We start from the raw sequence: 22,561 nt of genomic DNA on the forward strand, positions 1-22,561 counted from the left end.
ACGCCCACCCCCCCTGCACAAAACGGAACAGGAACATTGACCCCCAAAAAGCAACCCCTCCATTACACAAAAAACTAACAGAAAACAACACAACATCAACCCCTATATACCCTCTCCTTGCACAAAAAGTGGAAAAGGAACAGGTGATAAAAAAGCAGAGTATGAAAACCAAAAGTCAGAAAATGTCTACATCCATAAACACAATAGTGCAATCAATAAATGCAGAACCACGATACCATCCTTTGATATCACCAAGATTCATTGAAAGAGAGGGACACCACACAAATGCAGAGAGGCTTATCTACCTGCCACATGAGCCACACAGCAATAGGCTGCTCACAGACACAGCAATCAAAAGGCAGGCAGTTGGTGCTGAAACTCTCACAGTCCCAGAAACACATTTAGGGTGAAAAATAGATGTGAAAGAAGTAAAATATGTTAGTGAGCTATCTAGAAGATGTTGACCAAGGGAACATTCTAAACTGGTGCCATCTTTCATGACCTTTTGGGTGTCCCAAACATTAAGATTTAGATATTATGTAAAATTGCTGGTCAAAATTGTGTGTTTCTATTTCTATGGTATCACTAATTTTTACTCTCCATCTAAAATTTAACTCCAATCTTAAGGGACTTAAATTTTGCTTTACTACTTTTTGAATTGCACCTTCAACATCCTTGAATTTTCCCTTTGTTCTATCCTTCCAAGGTGCAATTTCATATGTAGAAACAGACCTGGTTCAGAATACTGTGCATTTTATCTATTCTTTGGTTGTAGAGCATTCAGATGTTTTTCTGATCTGTCTGGATCATTCTCCATTTTAATGCTTCCTAGTCACTTCAAAAACTACTCTGTTGGTTACATCTTCAGTTTTCTAACCCACTTCTGGAACTATTATATATCTTTATAATCATTTTGTATTCATTATGCTAAAGGTGTTTTTAAATTGGAATTTAGGAAGGTAGCTCAGTATTGTAGTTGTTAGTGCAGTTACTGTACATGCGCTAGCAATCACTGATTAGGGCTCAGTTCCTGCCATTGTCGCTAAGGAGTTTGTATCCTCTCCCCATGATTGCATGGGTTTCTTCCAGATGCTCCAGTTTCCTCCCATATTCCAAAGATGTACGATTAGAATTAGTAAATTGTGAGCATGCTATATTAGCACCAGAAGCCCCTAGTGCAATCCTCACTGATCTGATTTGAAGTATATGATACATTTCACTGTATGTTTCAATGTCCATGTGACCAATAAAGCTAATGTTTATCTTTAATTTTTACAAAGGAGAGCTAAGCACTGATAGGATTGTTTTTTAACAGAGTGACGGAACACTTTTGGCCACTGGATCATATGATGGATTTGCTAGGATATGGACAAAGGATGGTAGGTCATAAATAAAAATAGTTATCTATGGTTTGTAAAATGTCTGATTCTTACCTAATTGTATCAAAAACATTGGATGTTATTTTGCACAGGCAATCTTGCAAGCACCCTTGGACAACATAAAGGGCCCATATTTGCTTTAAAATGGAACAAGAAGGGAAATTATATTCTCAGTGCAGGAGTTGATAAGGTAAGATTAAATTTCAGGACCAGTTTGCAGAAAATTAAAACCATACTTTTAATTATTTTAGCTGATATTTTCTCCATATCCCTGACCACATAGCCTGCTGTATTTTTCCCGCATTATCCTGCCAGTGGATCTCTAACTTGGTCATGGGCAAATGAATGTCAACAGCTCAACATTAATGATTCTTTTCCTCTTCCAGCTATGGCATCTGTCATATCCTGGGCACTATGGCTTATTCCTGATATAGATCACCAATGAGACTGAATCTCAATGGTATGGAGGAATTTGGGCATAGGCACATATTTCATATAAGAGCATTATATCTCCCATGATTATCTTCAGCATCAATTCACTTTTTGAACAAGAAGAAAGTAAACCGCTGATTGTCAATTGATAATTCTTTATCAAACAAGAAGCCAATTTGCTTCCAATTTGTAATATCTTTTTCATTATTCCTCTTCAGACAACAATAATTTGGGATGCTCATACAGGTGAAGCTAAGCAACAATTTCCATTTCATTCAGGTAAGATGGAATAGTTTTATATATTTAACTAGCCAATATGCATTAATTATCTACTTTGGATTTCAGTTGTGATCGTCTGATTTGTCTTCATTGTCTGATGCAAGGTTTCAACCTGAAGTGTTGACAATTCCTTTCCTCCCACAGATGTTGTTTGGCAGACTGAGTTCCTCCAGCAGATTGTTTCTCCAAACTCCAACACCTACATTCTTTTATGTCTCAAAATTTGTTTTGTTTTTTGACCATCAAACTAATATAAACTATATGAACAGGAGGCTGTGCAGAATTGGGAGCATGGCCAAGGAAACAAAACCAATTGGAAAATAGCACTTATCATAATTACTATCTGATTCTCCACTGCAAAAACATCTCCAATGAGATTGCAGGACCTGATGATAACAGTAAAAGAAGCTGAACACTCTTTAAAAAAGCTGAATTCCCCTTGTTCTACTTGATGGGTTTTGTAATGTGTTGTTGACTTCAACTTTGGAGTTCTCTGCTTTCAAAAATCATTTGCTGTTTTTGCAGCTCCTGCTTTGGATGTAGATTGGCAGAACAACACTACATTTGCATCCTGCAGCACTGACATGTGCATTCACGTGTGCCGACTTGGCTGTGACCGTCCTGTAAAAACATTCCAAGGGCATACTGTAAGTTACAATTTCAGTGGAGGTTAATGATATTTTTGTGCAGTACTGACATTATGTAGCTTTAGAGCAACTATATATTGTATGTTATTGAGAATGAATAATACTTTGCAGGGAGTTTTGATCTGAAGAAATTCTTCTGAATCTGTTGCTCTGTGTAACTTTTATTATCAAATACATTTTCTGAACCTTCTAAGCAAACATCTGTTATTTTTTTTAAGAGGACTTGTATTTTTTTTGCTAAGAGTGAGGAATAGGCTAACAACTATTTAGATATGTAACATATAGAAAATCTTACCTTGAGGTGTAAATGTTGTGTGGTGCTGATGGTGAGCACAGAAACAGGCTCTTTGGCTCATCTCGTTGGTGTCAACCACGATGCCCATCTAAGCCATTCACTTGCCTGCATATGGCCCATATCCCTGTAAACTTTTCCTATCCATGTACAGTCCAAGTATCTTTTGGTTAGTAATTTTTCTGCACAAGTCAATAAAGTGATTACTAGGATAATGAATTTATCCAGTGCTATGTTAATAAATAAGACATTGAATAGGTAAAAACACAATCGTTTTCTATTACTTTTTGAGCAAGATGTTAGAAATTATGTTTTGCTGAAAAAACTTTTGGTATTTTGTTTGATATTACTGGCTAGCTTACCTTCTTTTCATAGTTTTTGGAGTTGCCTTTTGTTGGTTTTTAAAAGCTTCCCAATCCTCTAACTTATCACTAATTTTTGCCATATTATATGCCCTCTCATTTGCTTTTATGCTGTCTTTGACTTCCTTTGTCAGCAGCAGTTGCATCATCCTCTATTAGAATACTTCATCTTTGGGATAAGTCTACCCTGCACCTTCCAAATTGCTCCCAGAAACTCCAACCGTTGCTACTCTGCTGTCAGCCCTGCTAATGTCCCCTTTCAATCAATGTTAGCCAGTTTCTCTATTATGCCTCTGTAATTCTTTTTACTCGACTGTAATAATGATACATCGGAATTTCTCACTCTCAAACTGCAGGGTGAATTCTATCATATTTTAATCACTGCTTCCTAAGTTCAAAATAAAGTTATTATCAAATTACCAATATGTCACCATATACACCAAACATATGAAACATAGAAAACCTACAGCACAATACTGGCTCCTCGGCCCACAAAGCTGTGCCAAACATGTCCTTACCTTAGAAATTACCTAGGGTTACCCATAGTCCATATTTTTCTAAGCTCCATATACCTATCCAGAAGTCTCTTAAAAGACCCTATCACTTCCACCGCCACCGGCAACCCATTCCATGCATTTACTAATCTCTGTGTAAAAAATTTATCCCTGACATCTCCTCTGCACCTACTTCCAAGCACCTTAAAACTATGCCCTCTCATGCTAGCCATTTCAGCCCTGGGGAAAAGCCTCTGACTATCCACACAATCAATGCCTGTCATCATCTTCTACACATCTATCAAGTCACTTCTCATCCTCCATCACTCCAAGGAGAAAACGCCGAGTTCACTCAACCTATTTTCATAAGGCATGCTCCCCAATCCAGGCAACATCCTTGTAAATCTTTTCTGCACCCTTTCTATGGTTTCCACATCCTTCCTGTAGTGAGGTGACCAGAATTGAGCACAGTACTCCCAAGTGGGGTCTGACCATGGCCCTATTTAGCTGCAACATTACCTCTTAGCTCTTAAACTTAATCCCACAATTGATGAAGGCCAATGCACCTTATGCCTTCTTAACCACAGAGTCAACCTGCACAGCAGTTGTGGATTTGGACCCCCAGATCCCTCTGATTCTCCACACTACCAAGAATCTTACCATTAATGTTATATTCTGCCATCATATTTGACCTACCAAAATGAACCACCTCACACTTAACTGGGTTGAACTCCATCTACCACCTCTCAGCCCAGTTTTGCATCCTATCAATGTCCCGCTGTAAACTCTTGACAGCCCTCCACACTTTCCACAACACCCCCAACCTTTGTGTCATCAGCAAATTTGTATAAAAAGTAAAAGACAGGTGAGAGTAGCTATAGGACCAATAGAAAATGATGCTGGAGAAATTGTAATGGGAGATAAGAAGATGGCAGAGGAACTGAACGAATATTTTGCATCAGTCTTCACTGAGGAAGACATCAGCAATATACCAGACATTCAAGGGTGTCAAGGAAGAGAAATATGCGCAGTCACAATTACGACAGAGAAGGTACTCAGGAAGCTGAATAGTCTAAGGGTAGATAAATATCCTGGACCAGATGGAATGCACCCCCATGTTCTGAAGGAAGTAGCAGTGGAGATTGCGGAGGCATTAGCAATGATCTTTCAAAAGTCGATAGATTCTGGCCTGGTTCTGGAGGACTGGAAGATTGCAAATGTCACTCCGCTATTTAAGAAGGGGGCAAGGAAGCAAAAAGGAAATTATAGACCTGTTAGCTTGACATTGGTGGTTGGGAAGTTGTTGGAGTTGATTGTCAAGGATGAGGTTACTTAGTACCTGGAGGCATATGACAAGATAGGCAGAACTCAGCATGGTTTCCTTAAAGGAAAATCCTTCCTGACAAACCTAGTGCAATTTTTTGAGGAAATTACAAGTAGGCTAGACAAGGGAGATGCACTGTATGTTGTGTATTTGGATTTTCAGAAGGCCTTTAACAAGGTGCCGCATGTGAGGCTGCTAAACAAGATAAGAGCCCATGGAATTACGGGAAAGTTACATACGTGGATAGAGCATTGGTTGATTGGCAGGAAACAGAGAGTGGGAATAAAGGGATCCCATTCTGGTTGGCTGCTGGTTACCAGTGGTGTTCCACAAGGGTCCGAGTTGGGGCCGCTTCTTTTTACATTGTATATCAACGATTTGGATTATGGAATAGATGGCTAAGTTTGCTGATGATACAAAGATAGATGGAGGGGCCAGTAGTGCTGAGGAAACAGAGAGACTTGGATAGATTGGGGAAATGGGCAAAGAAGTGGCAAATGAATTACAATGTAGGAAAGTGTACGGTCATGCACTTTGGTAGAAGAAATAATTTATTATTTAAATGGGGAGAGAATTCAAAGTTCTGAGATACAACAGGACTTGGGAATCCTCGTGCAGGATACCCTTAAGGTTAACCTCCAGGTTGAGTCGGTGGTGAAGAAGGCGAATACAATGTTGGCATTCATTTCTAGAGGAATAGAGTATAGGAGCAGGGATGTGATGTTGAGGCTCTGTAAGGCACAGGTAAGACCTCACTTGGAATACTGTGTGCAGTTTTGGGCTCCTTATTTAAGAAAGGATGTGCTGACATTGGAGAGGGTTCAGAGAAGATTCACTGGAATGATTCCGGGAATGAGAGGGTCAACATATGAGGAACATTTGACCGCTCTTGGACTGTACTCCTTGGAGTTTAGAAGAATGAGGGGGGACCTCATAGAAACATTTCGAATGTTGAAAGGCATGGACGGAGTGGATGTGGCAAAGTTGTTTCCCATGGTGGGGGAGTCTAGTACAAGAGGACATGACTTGTGGATTGCAGGGCGCCCATTCAGAACAGAGATGCGAAAAAAAATTTTTAGCCAGAGGGTGGTGAATTTATGGAATTTGTTGCCACAGGTGGCAGTGGAGGCCAAGTCATTGGGTGTATTTAAGGCAGAAATTGATAGGTATCTGAGTAGTCAGGGCATCAAAGGTTATGGTGAGAAGGCGGGGGAATGGGACTAAAGGGGAGATTGGATCAGCTCATGATGAAATGGTGGAGCAGACTCGATGGGCCGAATGGCTGACTTCTGCTCCTTTGTCTTATGGTCTAATTTACTAACCCATCCCTCCACTTCCTCACCCAGGTTATGTAAAAAAAAATCACGAAGAGTAGGGGTCCCAGAACAGATCCCTTAGGCACACCACTGGTCACCGGCCTCCATGCAGAATACATAGTACAGACAAACTAAGTAAACCCAAGAAACATAGTAGAATTGGTGAAAGACCACAACCAACAAGATGGACATATAATCATGAGCAAAAGACAGTAAACAAAAGAAAAAAGAAATAATAACAATTAATAAAAAAGCAATAAATATTGAGATTAAGAGTCCTTGAAAGTGAGTCCATAGGTTGCGGGAATAGTTCAATGATGGGTTGAGTGAAGATTTCTTCAGTGTTCGAGAGCCTGATTGTTGAGGGGTAATATCTGTTCCTGAACCTGGTGGTGTGGATTCCGTAGCCCCTGTACCAACTTCTTAAAGAAAGGGTTCCTTTACCTTAAACTCTCTAAAACAAATCTGGTTCATTACACAACACTCAATCCAGAATTACTTTTCCCCCAGTGAACTCAACCACAAGCTGTTTTAAAAAACCATCTCATACATAGATATGCTACTTAATCCTTTTCTCTAATCTACCTGCATATTGAAATCCCCCATGAATATCGTAACATTTTCCGTTTTACATATCTTTTCTATCTTCTGTTCTTTTAAAATTTGTATCAGGAGAGGGAAGGGCAAAAGTCAGATACTAGATAGTACTCCTTTGGCTGTCCCCTCAATGTTAAGTACTCCTATTTGAGTACTGTTGTGGGGGGGGGGGGAGTGGAACCTGGGGGAAGCAATAGTGGCCACCCCTCTGGCACAGAGTTTGCCCCTGTGGCTCAGACGGGTAGGGAGAGGAAGAAGATGGCAGCAGTGAAAGAGGATTCTGCAGTTAGGGGGCAGGCAAGCAATTCTGTGTACGCAGGAAAGAAACTTGGATGGTAATTTGCCTCCCAGGTGCCAGGGTCCGAGATGTTTCTGATCGCTTCTACGATATCCTGAAGTGGGAAGGTGAACAGCCAGAGGTTGTGGTACATAACCACAACATTGGTAGGAAAAGGGAGTAGGTCCTGAAAACAGACTACAGGGAGTTAGGAAAGAAGCTGAGAAGCAGGACCTCAAAGATAGTAATCTCGGGATTACTGCCTGTGCCACGTGACAGTGAGCATAGGAATAGAGTGAGGTGGAGGATAACTACGTGGCTGAGGGATTGGAGCAGGGGGCAGGGATTCAGAGTTCTGGATCTTTGGGACCTTTTTAGGGCAGGCGTGACTTGTACGAAAAGGAGGGGTTGCACTTGAATCCAAAGGTGACCAATATCCTGGCAGGGAGGTCTGCTGAGGCTATTGGGGAGAGTTTAAACCAGAATTGCTGGGGGTTGGGAACTGATCTAAAGAGACGGAGGAAGGGGCATTTAGCTCACAAATAGAGAAAACTTTTAGACAGTGTGAGAGGGAGGATAGGCAGGTGATAGAGAATGAATGCACTCAGACTGATGGTTTGAGATGTGTTTATTTTAATTCAAGAAGCATCGTAAACAAAGCGGATGAGCTTAGAGCATGGATCAGTACTGGGAGCTATGATGTTGTTGCCATTACAGAGACTTGGATAGCTCAGGGGCAGGAATGACTACTTATAGTGTCAGACTGTAGATGTTTCACAAAGGACAGGGAGGGAGGCAAAATAGGTGGAGGCACGGCAGAGATAGTGTCACAGCTGCAGAAAAGGAGGAAGTATTGGAGGGATTGTTTACTGAGTCTCTGTGGGTGGAAGTTAGAAACACACCACTCATTACTAATAGGAACATCGAGGAGCAGATAGGGAGACAGATTCTGGAACGGTGTAGCAATAAAGGGTTGTCGTGATGGGGATTTTAATTTCCCCATCATTGTTTGGCATTTCCCTAGTGCGAGGGGTTTAGATTGGGTGGAGTTTATTAGGTGTGTTCAGGAAGGTTTCCTGACACGATATGTAGATAAGCCTACAAGAGGAGAGGCTGTACTTGATCTGGTATTGGAAAATGAACCTAGTCAGGTGTCAGGTCTCTCAGTGGGTGAGCATTTCGGAGGTAGTGATCATAATTCTATCTCCTTTACCATAGCATTGGACAAGGATAGGGACAAACAAGTTAGGAAAGTGTTTAATTGGAGTAAGAGGAGATGTGAAGCTATCAGACAGGAACTTGGAAGCATAGATTGGGAGCAGGTGTACTCGGGAAAATGTACAGCAGAAATGTGGCAAATGTTCAATAGATATTTGCATGGTGTTTTGCACAGGTATGTTCCAGTGAGATGGGGAAAGGATGGTAGGGTACAGGATCCATGGTGTACTAAGGCAGTTGAAAATCTAATCAAGAAGAAAAAAGCTTACGAAAGGATCAAAAAACTAGGAAATGATAGAGATCTAGAAAGTTATAAGGCTAGCAGGAAAGAGTTTAAGAATGAAATTAGGTGAGCCAGAAAGGTCCATGAGAAGGCCTTGGTGAGCAGGATTAAGGAAAACCCCAAGGATTTCTAATAGTATATGAAGCACAGGAGGATAAGGCTTGAGAGAACAAGACCAATCAAGTGTGGCAGTGGAAAAATGGGTATTACACCGGAGGAGGTAGCGGAGGTACTTAATGCTTCAGTATTCACTATGGAAAAGGACCTTGGCGATTATAGGGAAGACTTTTGGTTTGAGTATATAGACATTAAAAAGGAGGATGTGTTGGAGCTTTTGGAAAGCATCAAGTTGGATAAGTCTCCGGGACCAGACGAGATATACCCAGGCTATGTGGGAGGCGAGGGAGGAGATTGCTGAGCCTCTGGCAATGATCTTTGTATCATCAATGGGGACCGGAGAGGTTCCGGAGGTTGGAGGGTTGCAGATGTCATTCCCTTGTTCAGGAAAGGGGGTAGAGATAGCCCAGGAAATTATAGACCAGTGAGTTTTACTTCAATGGTTGGTAAGTTGATGGAAAAGATCCTGAGAGGCAGGATTTATGAACATTTGGAGAGACATAATATCATTAGGAATAGTCAGCATGGCTTTGTCAAAGGCAGGTTGTACTTTACTAGCTTGATCGAACTTTTTGAGAATGTGATTAAACACATTGATGAATGATGAGTAGTAGAGGTAGCGAATATGGTTTTCAGCAAGGCATTTGATAATGTACCCCATGCAAGGGATCCGAGGGGACATTGCTCTGTGGATCCAGAACTAGCTTGCACACAGAGACAAAGAGTAGTTGTAGACAGGTCATATTCTACATGGAGGTTAGTGACCAGTGGTGTGCCTTAGGGATCTGTTCTGGGACTCCTTCTCTTTGTGATGTTTATAAATTACCTGGATGAGGAAGTGGGGGGATGGGTTAGTAAATTTGTTGATGACACAAAGGTTGGGGATATTGTGGATAGTGTGGAGGGTTCTCAGAGGTTACAGCAGGACATTGATAGGATGCAAAACTGGGCTGAGAAGTGGCAGATGGAGTTCAACCTAGATATGTTTGAGGTGGTTCATTTTGATAGGTCTAATATGACGGCAGAATATAATTAATGGTAAGTCTCTTGGCAGTGTGGAGGATCAGAGGGTTCTTGGGTTCCGAGTCCACAGCTGCTGTGCAGGTTGACTCTGTGATTAAGAAGGCATATGGTTCATTGGCCTTCATCAATCGTAGGATTGAGTTCAAGAGCTGAGAGGTGATGTTACAGCTAAATAGGGCCATGGTCAGACCCCGCTTGCAGTACTGTGCTCATTTCCGGTCACCTCACTACAGGAAGGATGTGGAAACTATAGAAAGGGTGCAGAGGAGATTTAAAAGGATGTTGCCTGGATTGGGGAGCATGCCTTATGAGAATAGGTTGAGTGAATTTGACTTTTTTCTCTTTGGAGCAATATAGGATGAGAGGTGACCTGATGGAGGTGTATAAGATGGTGAGAGGCATTGATTGTGTGGATAGTCAGAGGCTTTCTCCCAGGACTGAAATAGCTAACACGAGAGGACATAGTTTTAAGGTGCTTGGAAGTAGGTACAGGGGAGATGTCAGGGGTATGTTTTTTATGCAGAGAGTGGTGAGTGTGTGGAATGGGCTGCCTGCCACAGTGATGGAGGTGGATACAAAAGGGTATTTTAAGAGGCTCCTGGATAGGTACATAGAGCTTAGAAAAATAGAGGGCTATGGTTACCCCAAGGTAATTTCTCAAGTAAGTACATGTTCAGCACAGCATTGCGGGCCAAAAGGTCTGTATTGTGCTGTAGGTTTTCTATGTTCTTCATTCTACATCCTGACGACTGTTCGGAGACCTGTGCATAATGTCATCAAGGTCTGTTTTAGTGTTGAGGACCATCAAGGTCTATTTAAGTTTCTTAACTATACCCACAAGTATCTTTTGATCCTGTGTCACCTCTTTCTAAGAATTTGATTACGTTTTTACCAACAGAGCTATTCCACCTCCTCTGACTACCTGCCTGTCTGTTCAGTATAATGTGCATCCTTAGATGCTAAATTCCATGATCTTCTTTCAGCCACAAATCAAGTTTCTTCTACATGAAAAAACATCTACCTTATTTCATATACTGCATGTATTCAGATTCAACATTTCCAGTGCTGTTTTCATCACCTTTCTAAATTTTCCCTTCATGTTATTCTTCAACTCATTCCACTAACTGCAGTTTTGTCCTGTCATCTGCCTGACCTTTCTTACAGTCTCACTGCACACTACATCCACTTGTAATGTATATCAACTGCCCCTTTTTCAACTCTATCACCCTGGTTCCCACTCTCCGCCAACTTAGTTTAAACCCTCCTCAATAGCTCTAACAAGCCTATCCACAAAAATATCGGTGCGCTTGTTGTAACTCGTCCTTTTTGTACAGGTCATTCTTTCCATAGAAAAGATCTCAAAGATCCAGAAATGAAATTCTGGCCATACACCAATTCCTCAGCCACACATTCAACTGCCAAATCATCCTATTCTATCCCTTACTGGTGCATGACACTGGCAGCATAGGTCCTGGTACCCTGGACATGCTGCTTTTCAGCCTTTTACCTAACTCCCTATATCGTCTCTTCAGGTTTTCCTTCCTTTTCTTACTGTGTCGTTGATACCAGGTGTCACGTCACCATCAGATATCAGATATCCCTGACCCTGACACCTGGGAGGCAACATTCCATCCAAGTGCCTCTTTCATGTCCACAATATCCCCTGTCTGCTCCTCTGACTATGGAATTCCCTACCACTACTGCACTCCCTCTTCTCCTTCCTTCCCTTCTGAGCTACAATGCCAGAGTTCTGGTCGCTGCAGTATCCCTGGTAGATCGTTTCCCCCAACAGTATCCAAAGCAGTGTACTTATTATTGAAGGGAACAGCCACAGGGATACTCTGCATCGGCTGCCTATTCGCTTTCCTTTTCTTGACGATCACCCTGGTACCTGCCTTCTGCAACTTAGACCATAAAATATAGGAGCAGAATTATGCTATTTCATCATGGGTGATCCATTTCCATCTTAACCCCATTCTTCTGCCTTCCCCTTGTAACCTTTCACACCCAGATTAATCAAGAACTTATCAACCTCCATACACCCCGTGACCTGGCCTCCATAGCCGTTTGTGGCAACGATTTCCACAGATTCACCACCTTTGACTTAAAAAAAAATTCCTCATCACTTCTGTTCTAAATGGACAATCCTCTATTCTGAGGGTGTGCCCTCTGGACCTAAACTTCCACATCACAGGAAACATCCTTTCCACTCTACCTAGGCTTTTCAATGTTCAATAGGTTTCAATGAGATCCTCCCTCATTCTTCTAAATTCCAGTGAGAATAGGCCCAGAGCCATCAAATGTTTCTTATACGACAACCTTTTCATTCCTGGAATCATTCTCATTAACCTCCTTTGAACACAGTCCAATGTCAGCACATCCTTTCTTAGATAAGGAGCCCAGAACTGCTCACAATACTCCAAATGAGGCCTCATGAATGTTAAAAGTGCATTTGTCTTCTTCACCACTGACTCAATCTTTAGGATAACCTTAAAGGTATCCTGCTCAAGGACATATGATATCCCTTTGCACCTCCGATTTTTGAATTTTTTTTTGTCCTTTTAAAAAATAGTCTACGTCTTTATTCTTTCTACCAAAGTGCAAGGTCATACACTGTATTGCATCTGCCATTTCTTTGCTCATTCTCCTAATCACTGTTAAGTCATCGAACATAGAAAACCTACAGCACAATACAGGCCCTTTGGCCCACAACGTTGTGCCAAACATGTACTTACTTGAGAAATTACCTTGGGTTACCCATAGCCCCCTATTTTTCCAAGCTCCATGTACCTATCCTGGAGTCTCTTAAAAGACCCTATGGTATCCACCTCCAACACAGTCACTGGCAGTCTATTCCCCGCACTCACCACTCTCTGCATAAAAAAACTTACCTGACATCTCCTCTGTACCTACTTTCAAGCACCTTAAAACAGTGCCATCTCGTATTAGTCATTTCAACCCTGGGAAAAAGCCTCTGACTACCCACACGGTCAATGCCTCTCATCATCTTATACACCTCTATCAGGTCACCTCTCATCTTCTGATGCTCCAAGAAGAAAAAGCCTTCTGCAGCTTCCCTGCTTCCTCAACACTACCTGCCCCTTGACGTGTCTTTGTATTGTCTGCAAACTTGGCCACAAAGCCATCAATTCCATCATCTATATAACTTTAAACAGAAGCCATCCCAACACCGATCCTGCAGAAAACCACTAGTCACTGGCAGCCAACCAGAAAAGGCTCCCTTTATTCTCACTCTTTGCCTCCTACCAATGAGCTAATCCTCTATCCATGCTAGTATCGTCCCTGTAGTATAAAGGGCTCTTATCTTGTTAAGCAACCTCATGTATAGCATCTTGTCAAAGGCTTCTAAAAATCCATACATCCAACATCCACAGATTCTCTTTTGTCTATCCTGCTTGTTATTTCCTCAAAGAATTCTAACAGATTTGTCAGGTAAGATTTCCCCTTAAGGAAATCTTGCTGACTTTGGCCTATTTTATCATTTGCCTCCAAGTACCTTGAGACCTTATCCTTAACAATTGACTCCAACATCTTCCCAACCACTGACGTCAAGCTAAGAGTGGAGTGACATTTACAATTTTCCAGTCTTCAGGAACCAGGCTGGACTCGAGTGATTCTTGAAAGATCATTACAAATGCCTCCACAATCAGCTCTTTCAGAACCTTGGGGTGTATTCCATCTGGTCCAGGTGACTTATCTACCTTCAGACCTTCTGGCTTCGTAAGCATCTTTTCCTTGGTAATAGCAATTCCGCTCACTTCTGCCACTGACACTCTCAAACTTCTGGCATACTCCTAGTGTTTTCTACAGTGAAGACAGATGTAAAGTACTTACTCAGTTTGTTTGCCATTTCCTGGTCCCCCATATGACCCCAGGGTCATATTCCAGTGGTTCAATATCCATTCTCGGCTCTCTTTTGCTCTTTCCATATTTGAGAGAACTTTTGGTGTTGCCTTTGATACCTTCTGGCTAGCCTACCTTAATATTTCATCTTTCCCCTCCTCATGGTTTTTAATTGCCTTCTGTTGGTTTTTAAAAGGTTCCCAATCCTCTAAATTCCTACTACTTTTTGCTGTATCATATGCCCTCTTTTTTACTTTCATGTTGTTTTTTGACTTACTTTGTCAGCCACAGTTGTCTCATCCTGCCATTAGAATGCTACTTCTTCTTTGGGATGTATATATGCTTTTGAATTGCTCCCAGAAACCTCAGCCACTGCTGTTCTGCTGTCATGCCTGCTAGAGTCCCCTTCCAATCAACTTTGTCCAGCTCCTCTCTTATGCCTTTATACTTCCCTTTACTCCACCATAATACTGATACATATGACTTCAGCTTCTCCATCTCAAATTACAGGGTGAAGTCTGTCATATTATGATCACTGCTGCCTAAGACAGAGGTTCCCAACCTGGGGTCCTCAAAGCTGTTGCTTAATGGTATATTGATCCATGGCAATCCAGTGCATTATGCAACACCCAGTCCAGAATAGCCTTTGCCCCCAGTGGGCTCAACCACAAACTGCTCTAAAAGCCATCTCGTAGACTTTCTACAAATTCTTTCTCTTGGAACCCAACACCAACCTGATTTTTTACAATCTACCTGCATATTGAAATTCCCCATGACTATATTGTGACATTGCCCTTTTGACATGCATTTTCTATCTCTCAGTGTAATTTGTAGCCCACATCCTGGCTACTGCTCAGAGGTGTGTATATAACTCCCATCAGAGTATATTTACCTTTGCAGTTTCTTAACGCTACCACAAGGATTCTACATCTTTTGATCCCACGTCACCTCTTTCTAAGGATTTGATTTAATTTTTTACCAACAGAACCATCCCAGCCCCTCCACCTACCTGCCTGTCCTTTTGATACAATGTACATCCTTAGATTTTTAGTTTCCAACTATAATCTTTCAGCCGTGACTCATTGATGACCAGAACATCATACTTACCAGTCTCTAACTGCGCTACAAGATAATCTACCTTATTCTGTATACTACATGCATTCAAATATAACTCCTTTATTCCTGTATTCTTCACCCTTTCAGATTTGTCCCCATGTTGTACTGCAACTTATCCCACTGACTGGAATTTTGCTTTATCGTCAGTCTGTCCTTCCTGACAGTCTCACTGCATTCATCATCTAGTTGTATACTCAACCCTAACACTAGTTCCCATCCTATAGCCAATTTAGTTTAATCCTTCCCCAACTGCTGTGGCAAACCTGCTAGCTAGGATATTGGTCCCCCTTGAGTTCAGATGTAACCAATCCTTTTTATGCAAGTCATGCCTTCCTCAGAAGGGATCCCAATAATCCAGAAATCTAAAATACTGCTTCCTGCACGAGTTCCTCAGTCACACATTCATCCACCAAATCATCATACTCTCACCTAGGGGTTAGCTCCTATCTATCACCTCCTAATTCTCCCAAATTCTCTCCGAAGGTTATCGTGCTGCAGCTTCAGTTCCTTAACATGGTCTCTAAGAAGCTGCAGCTTGATGCAGTTTATGCAGATATAGTTATCATGGAATCATAATCAGGTTTATTATCACCGGCATGTGACATGAAACTTGTTAACTTAGCAGCCACAGTTCAATGCAATACATAATCTAGCAGAGAGAGAAAAAAATAATAAATAAAATAAAACAATAATAAACAAGTAAATCAATTATGTATATTGAATAGATATTTTAAATATGTGCAAAAACGGAAATACTGTATATTTAAAAAAGTGAGGTAGTGTCCAAAGCTTCAATGTCCATTTAGGAATTGGATGGCAGAGGGGAATCGCTGAGTGTGTGCCTTCAGGCTTCTGTACCTCCTACCTGATGGTAACAGTGAGAAAAGGGCATGCCCTGGGTGCGGGGGTCCTTAATAATGGACGCTGCCTTTCTTTGAGTAGAAGTTTCCCAGAGTTCTTACATCTCACACAAAGAACATGACTCTAACCCTGGACCCATTTTTACCACATTATCTATGTACTAATAGACAAAGAAAGAGAGAAAAAATCTTACTAGAAACTTAGAGCCTGTTATTGCCAAAGCCTGACCACTCTAACACAATCCACTCAAACATTGGCTGCTCCACTTATACCTCGCTTCTTTTCATTGACCTTTGCTGAGTCCCTTAGAGATGTTTATGATTGCATCCCACTAAAATGTCCTGAAAGGCCCAAGTTCTTTTTAAACCTTCTACTTTCTTAGCCAAACATTGACTGCTTGCAATGATTGCAGCCTGCCAAAAATTCCTAAAAGACCCTGAGCTTTTCTGAGGAAGATGATATCGAGAAGCAAAGATTGACCTAACAAGACTCTCAGTACATTGTTTTATTATCCCTCTTACTACTAATTTGAGCCTTTTCTCCTTCTGAATTTCTTTAATTTCTTCTCTGTCTCGATCTGAACCTTGGATATGGGAGTATGCATCAACACAGGTGTGGGAGTGTGCTTCGAGAGAGAAGTAAATTACAAGCAAATTGGACTGAACAAAAAATGCTCCACAAACCCCATTCAATTCTCTAAAATTGATCTTTGGGATCTTGTGCAGTTATAACCCATTTATTACTATGTTTGCACTTATAAAGTATATATGTTGTATTGTACATAGAACGTGTTATACATAAGAAAGACACCATAAAACAATACAGAAAAATATAGTTCCTGAATAACTTAAAAAAGACAATAGAATATTGACAAAGTACATACCCAGGACAAATTATTCGCAAGAATGGAGAAAAAAATGATAAAGAAGTACCTAAAGTTTCAAGATACATTTCCCAAGGGTTGCATGACTCCATCAAAAGTTTATGAACTGTGCAATGAATTTTACAGATGAGAATGTAACAAACTGTCTTCTAGAGAAAGTTAACAGTTTTTTTTTTAAACAATTTTTATTAGTACTGCTCATTTGCACTTCTTACATTTCAGAATGAAGTTAATGCAATCAAATGGGACCCATCTGGCATGTTACTTGCATCGTGTTCAGATGACATGACACTGAAGGTAGGACAATTTAATTATGGCTTAAATCCCTTGTCAATTCTGATAATAAATCTTTACAGCAGCTATGTTTTTAACTAAGTGAGAACTAAAGGTTTCCAATCACTTCATTCCCAAATTTCTTGTGGAAAATAAGAAAGCTTTTAAGTCCATTTTTCCATTATTTGGTCTTTTTTTTTAAAATACATACCAATCTGAAGTAAAGGCACACATCTTAACCTCATCTACCCTGCATCATATTAGTTACAAGGATATTTTGCTTCTGTGTAGAAAATTGGATAGAAACATAGCTTCAAAACATGAAAAAATGATGGTGTCCCTCAAAGATATGGACCCTCGCTTTATTTATTTCAGTAATCATAGCAGTTTGTGTGGAAACACAACCCTATTCTTCGCAACTCAAATGAGTGTTCAACTTTTGTTTACTGTTCAATGCTGTAATTTCCTACTTGTATAAAGTTAACAACCATTTAAATTAAACAGTATGGTTTAAAGGCAAAATCAGCTGAGAAAAACAGCACAAATCGACAATGCCTATTTATAATTTTATTAATATTGTCACCTTTTCTTTAGAAATAAATGTGAATATGTGGCATTTGTGAAACATTTTTAATGATGTGTGCAGAGAAGATAATACAAGATTGCTTTTCTTAGATGTCAAAGGACAACCAGCTTACTGTTATCATAAATTCCAGCTTTTGTTCTGTTGCAGGCTTAAAATAAGTTATGTGGATAAAGTGTTACTCTAGATCTGTGCCAAGCCATCAGTAAATAATTATCCCACCTGTGTGATGCAGTACAATAGTCTTTTATTCAACAGTAATTAGCAGATTATACATATTTCAAAAGTTTGACAGGAGATCTATGATTCTAGATGGGATCACACTTTCCAACTACTGTGAAAGGTTCAAAGTGGTATTATGGCACTCACATTAGCAGTAACTCTGAAGCAGTTTCTAACAAGTGATAGTGTAAAATTGCAGACCTCAAGACAACTTACTTGCTCTAATCATCTCCTTTGCTACTGTTGTTTTCAGCATACTGATTTACAAGTTGAAGTGACATATAGATTCATACTTTTCAATGAGTTACCAGAGGTAATAACAAACCAGTTCATGTTGTAGTACATGTAATAATTTAAATTTAAAGTAAATTTGAAGTTAGTTCACATTAAACTGCAGCAAAAGAAATTACAACATAAAGTTTTGTCAAGGTAATTCAGTGTTCCTTCTTCACTTCAGTGTTGGTAATGCAATCAGATTCAAAGGACAGTTCAGAAAATCCTCTTTGCAGAGTCAACTTTAGTATTCTTAAATTTACTTCTCATGCAGATGGTGCGGAATTCTTGTAATTTTAAAGCAATTTTCTATATTTGCAGTGGAATAGTATCCATAAATCACTTGTTTGTGCTTTGTTCTTGTACAGATCTGGAATATGAAGCAGGATGCATGTGTGCATGACTTACAGGCCCACAATAAGGAGATTTACACCATAAAATGGAGCCCTACTGGTCCAGGCACCAATAACCCAAACTCCTACATCATGTTAGCCAGGTAACATTACTGATTTCCTAAACAAAACATACAGTATACCATATCTGTAATTAAAAATTCAAAAATTTGTTCAGCAACTTCTGTGAAAGTCCACAGGAACATGTTGTTTCAAATTATCTATACTTATTACAACCTCAAGGCACAGAGAGATTGTAGTTTTAAGCTGCGCAGAGAAATTGCATTTTGTTACCTTGTTTTGTAAGAGGCAACCTTCAGACTGAGATATTCAGTCAGCTTACAAAAATGCTGATGGATTTGTATAGTTTCAACATAAGTAAAGCTGTTGTTTGTAAAACAGTATGGAATATGTCATTTCCACCACACTGGGAAAGGCCCACCATCCAGGGTTAAGTAAGCAGTTTTAAAGTGGTATCAAATTTCATGAAAATGGTAATAAATCCACAGATAGGTAAGAGGGGCTCAAAAGGCATATAGAACTAGGTGGAGATGGGAAGGAGGAAATGTTGAGACCAAGACTGCTAGGTGTTAGGTGGAAACAAGGAAGGAAGAAGAATAGGCAGATGGATCTGGGTGGAGAAGCAAAGGAGGTGACTAGAAGCTCAGCTTCGTAAATGACAGGTGGAACCAAATAAAGGAGGGATGATGGTCAGATAGAACCATATGGGGAAGGGGATAGGAAAGGTGAACCAAGGCAGAATAAACCCAGATGGATTGACATATGTGTGATGGCCAGATGGAAGCAGGTGGAAAAGGATAATGGTGCTTGATAATGGACGAGAGGCACTGTGGAGAAAGGTGGGAGAGGGAAGATAACATGAGGAGTGTGGGTTACTTGAAATAGAAAATTCAGTGTTCATACCATTGGGCTGTAGGCTACTGAACCAGAATATGAGGTGTTGTTCTCCCAATTTGTGTTTGCCTTCATCGTGGCAATGGAGAAGGCTGAGATCAGACAGGTCAGTATAGGAAGAGGAATTGAAATGACATGCAATCAGAAGCTTAACATGGCTGTGCTGGCAAAGTGCAGATACTCTGCTAAATGGTCTCACCAATGTTGAGAAGATCACACTGCAAGTGCTGAATGCAAGAGACTAGGTTGGAAGAGATTCCTGTGGATCTCTGTCTCACCTTGAAGGGCTATCTAGGTCCCTTGAAAGTGATAAGGAAAGTGGAGAAAGGGCAACTGTTACAGCTCCTATAGGTAAAGTGTCAAGGAACAGGGATGGGTGGGTGGATAGGGAAGGATGGGTGAAGAAGGATGAGCAGACTATAGAGATACCAAGTGAAAAGTCCCTGCAGAAGGGAGAAAAGAACAGGGGTAACTGATGTACAGTAAATGATGGTGAGGTTCTAATGGAGCTTGCAGATATAGCAAAGGATGATGTGCTGAATACAGAGGACCAAGGGAACTCTTCTGGGAAAGGGGTTAGTGAAAGCAGGCATGTAGGAATAGAGGAATTCTGAGTGAGGCTTCCCCTCTGCCACAGTTTATGTACTTCCTTTAAACCCAGGACATTTATAATCCTACCTGACACAAAAGAAAATTGATGATTATATCCAACTACCATGCCAATTGGTCATTAAACTAAATCAAAAGTGTTAGAATGAAATATTATCTTACAACAATGACAACAATTTTAAAAAGAAAAAATCAACACAGCCACAAATGGAAAGAAATGAAGTCCATTTTTAATGATTATTTACAGTGATCCCTGCCCAATAAGGATTAGTTTGAGGGGTCATTTCATGAAGAATGTTAATTCAGGTTGGTTGTGAGCCTATGTCTGAGATTAAATGGAACAACCAATCCACTGATTTCTATTCAGTCAAATTCTTATTATTTGTTAATAATCTGCCTAAATTTTGCTTCACTTACTGATTCTTCATCTAAATATTAACTGAAATCTCATTTTTCAGGCATTGATTTTGGGTCTTTTTGAGAGCCACACCCTTCTTATTCAGTGGGTCTCGCTATATTTGTGAGAATTTGTGATTTGCAATCATAGTGGCTAAACTTAGCCTTAATCTCATGAGACATCTGTATTTTTGAGTTCATTAAGCAGACATCAGATTTGGGTTATATGGGGTTTTTTTCTCTCCAGAAAATAACTCTTTAAGAAATAAATGCTTTTGGAGAAACACAGTCAAAGTGATTAAATGTCACTTATTTTCATAATGATAACTTGATGGCTTGGATCTCTCCATAGTAACTGGAGAATTTAGATTCCGATTAAACATATAACTTTTCGTTTTCAGTGCTTCATTTGATTCTACTGTTCGTTTATGGGATGTGGAAAGAGGAGTTTGCCTTCACACCTTAACCATGCACCAGGAGCCTGTCTATAGTGTAGCCTTCAGTCCTGATGGCAAATATCTAGCCAGTGGGTCTTTTGACAAATGTGTCCACATATGGAACACCCAGGTAAGGTGAACAGTACAACCAGCATGGTTGACTACTGTCAGATTTGGAAAAATTCATAAGTTGTTACTGAATAACAATGATACTTTATTTAATGAAACCATTTATTGGTCATGTCAGTGCTAAGACTTGTTCGTTGCTAGTATGAACAGCCAGTGTTTTAAGTATTAATTAAAAAATCAAATAAGCCTATTTGACAGGGGAAAGAATCTTCACAACCTCACCATGCAGCAGGAGCCTGTCAACGGTATCCCAATGGCAAAGATCTAGCATTAAACGCTTCCTAACAGTTATGTACTGCTGCCACAAAACGACAACATTCACAACGTACTGCATTATCATCTTGGCCTCTTCCATAACCCCGTGTCTTGGTGCCATACTGCTTTTGCTTCAACCCCTCAAATACGAGAAGTCTGAGACAAATTTTTAATGTAAAACTTGTAGAACATCTAAATATTTTAGCAAACAAAACACAGCAATTATTTTAAAAAGTGCAAACAGAAATACTGCTGTGTATTGAAATGAATGTCCTTCTTTCCATAGACAGGAGCATTAGTGCACAGCTATCGAGGGACTGGAGGAATCTTTGAAGTCTGTTGGAATGCGTCAGGGGACAAAGTGGGAGCAAGTGCATCAGATGGTTCTGTAAGTGTCTGTTTTGCTCAACATTAGTTCTGCTTTTCTTTGTTCTTTCTGACTATGTGCTCTTTAGAAAGCAGCAAATGTAAAATAATGTTCCTGAATTTTTAACACAAAGAATAACACTGTAGAAAGTGATTCTATGTCCAAACATACTGCTCTCTGTTGCCTATCGAACAATAATCCTCCTGTTATTTCCTATTTTCTTTTGATGTTCAGATCTTTAGTTTCTTATTGCAACTTTCAAAAATGCTTTATTTCAGAAGAATTATTAACGGTAAATATTGAAAGTTTTTGTTCTTTATTTCCTAGGTATGTGTACTTGATCTACGGAAATAGCAGAATAGAAGGAAAACAGGATGTAAGACTAGACCAGCAGTGAATGTGTGGGTGGCAAGCACGCTCCTTCACAATGTGCCAGCTTCAGATCTGCAAGAACCTGACTTTTAAAATGAAATGGTTAAAACCAGCTCTCCCTGTCCATTTAATTTTGATTTTCTTTTGTTGCCTTTCCAAAAAAAAAAGATTTTATTGTCTACACGTTCCCTCCAGATTCCACATGGAAACTTAGTTACATGCTGGTTTTTTTCACCAGTTGAACTCTTCACCTTTGGAATGTGATGCAAGAAAATCATGTCAGTCAGTGTTTTGAGGTTTTTAACAGGACAGATAATGGCAATTTATGTTCATGACTGAGAGCATCGTGCCAAACTGCAGGTGCTGTGACGTACCAGTTAAAAAAACAACAAAAAATGGGGGTGGGGAGATGGGGGGGAAACATTTTAAAAAATCAAGAACGGAAATGATATAGATTTCCCTTCCTTCATACACTTTCCTCATTCTGGTTTGGACACTACAATGCTGCTGAAAAGGAAGAATGACATTGTGTGCAGTCACAGCAGAGTACTCTGCAATTTTGTAATAGCAACAC

The 22,561-nt window shown here is 40.1% G+C and overlaps 1 protein-coding gene across 8 annotated transcripts in view; it reads left to right on the forward strand.

Annotated features, from left to right (window-relative positions):
* LOC132391148 (F-box-like/WD repeat-containing protein TBL1X) overlaps positions 1–22,174 on the forward strand; it is a 349,009-nt gene extending 326,835 nt beyond the window's left edge. For 7 of the 8 annotated variants that reach the window (XM_059963975.1, XM_059963972.1, XM_059963977.1 and 4 more), the window contains 9 exons: positions 1,316–1,379; positions 1,472–1,569; positions 2,030–2,090; positions 2,616–2,737; positions 16,987–17,061; positions 18,484–18,611; positions 20,829–20,994; positions 21,535–21,636; positions 21,943–22,174. In XM_059963975.1, the coding sequence (XP_059819958.1) occupies positions 1,316–1,379; positions 1,472–1,569; positions 2,030–2,090; positions 2,616–2,737; positions 16,987–17,061; positions 18,484–18,611; positions 20,829–20,994; positions 21,535–21,636; positions 21,943–21,969 (843 nt within the window). In that variant the 3' untranslated portion in view covers positions 21,970–22,174. Of the gene's footprint in view, positions 1–1,315; positions 1,380–1,471; positions 1,570–2,029; positions 2,091–2,615; positions 2,738–16,986; positions 17,062–18,483; positions 18,616–20,828; positions 20,995–21,534; positions 21,637–21,942 lie in introns of those variants that run through there. The other variant, XM_059963978.1, reaches the window with a different exon arrangement.
* Positions 22,175–22,561: the final 387 nt, after the last annotated feature.

Source organism: Hypanus sabinus, chromosome 3 (assembly GCF_030144855.1).
Source record: "Hypanus sabinus isolate sHypSab1 chromosome 3, sHypSab1.hap1, whole genome shotgun sequence".
NCBI classification, from domain to species: domain Eukaryota; kingdom Metazoa; phylum Chordata; class Chondrichthyes; order Myliobatiformes; family Dasyatidae; genus Hypanus; species Hypanus sabinus.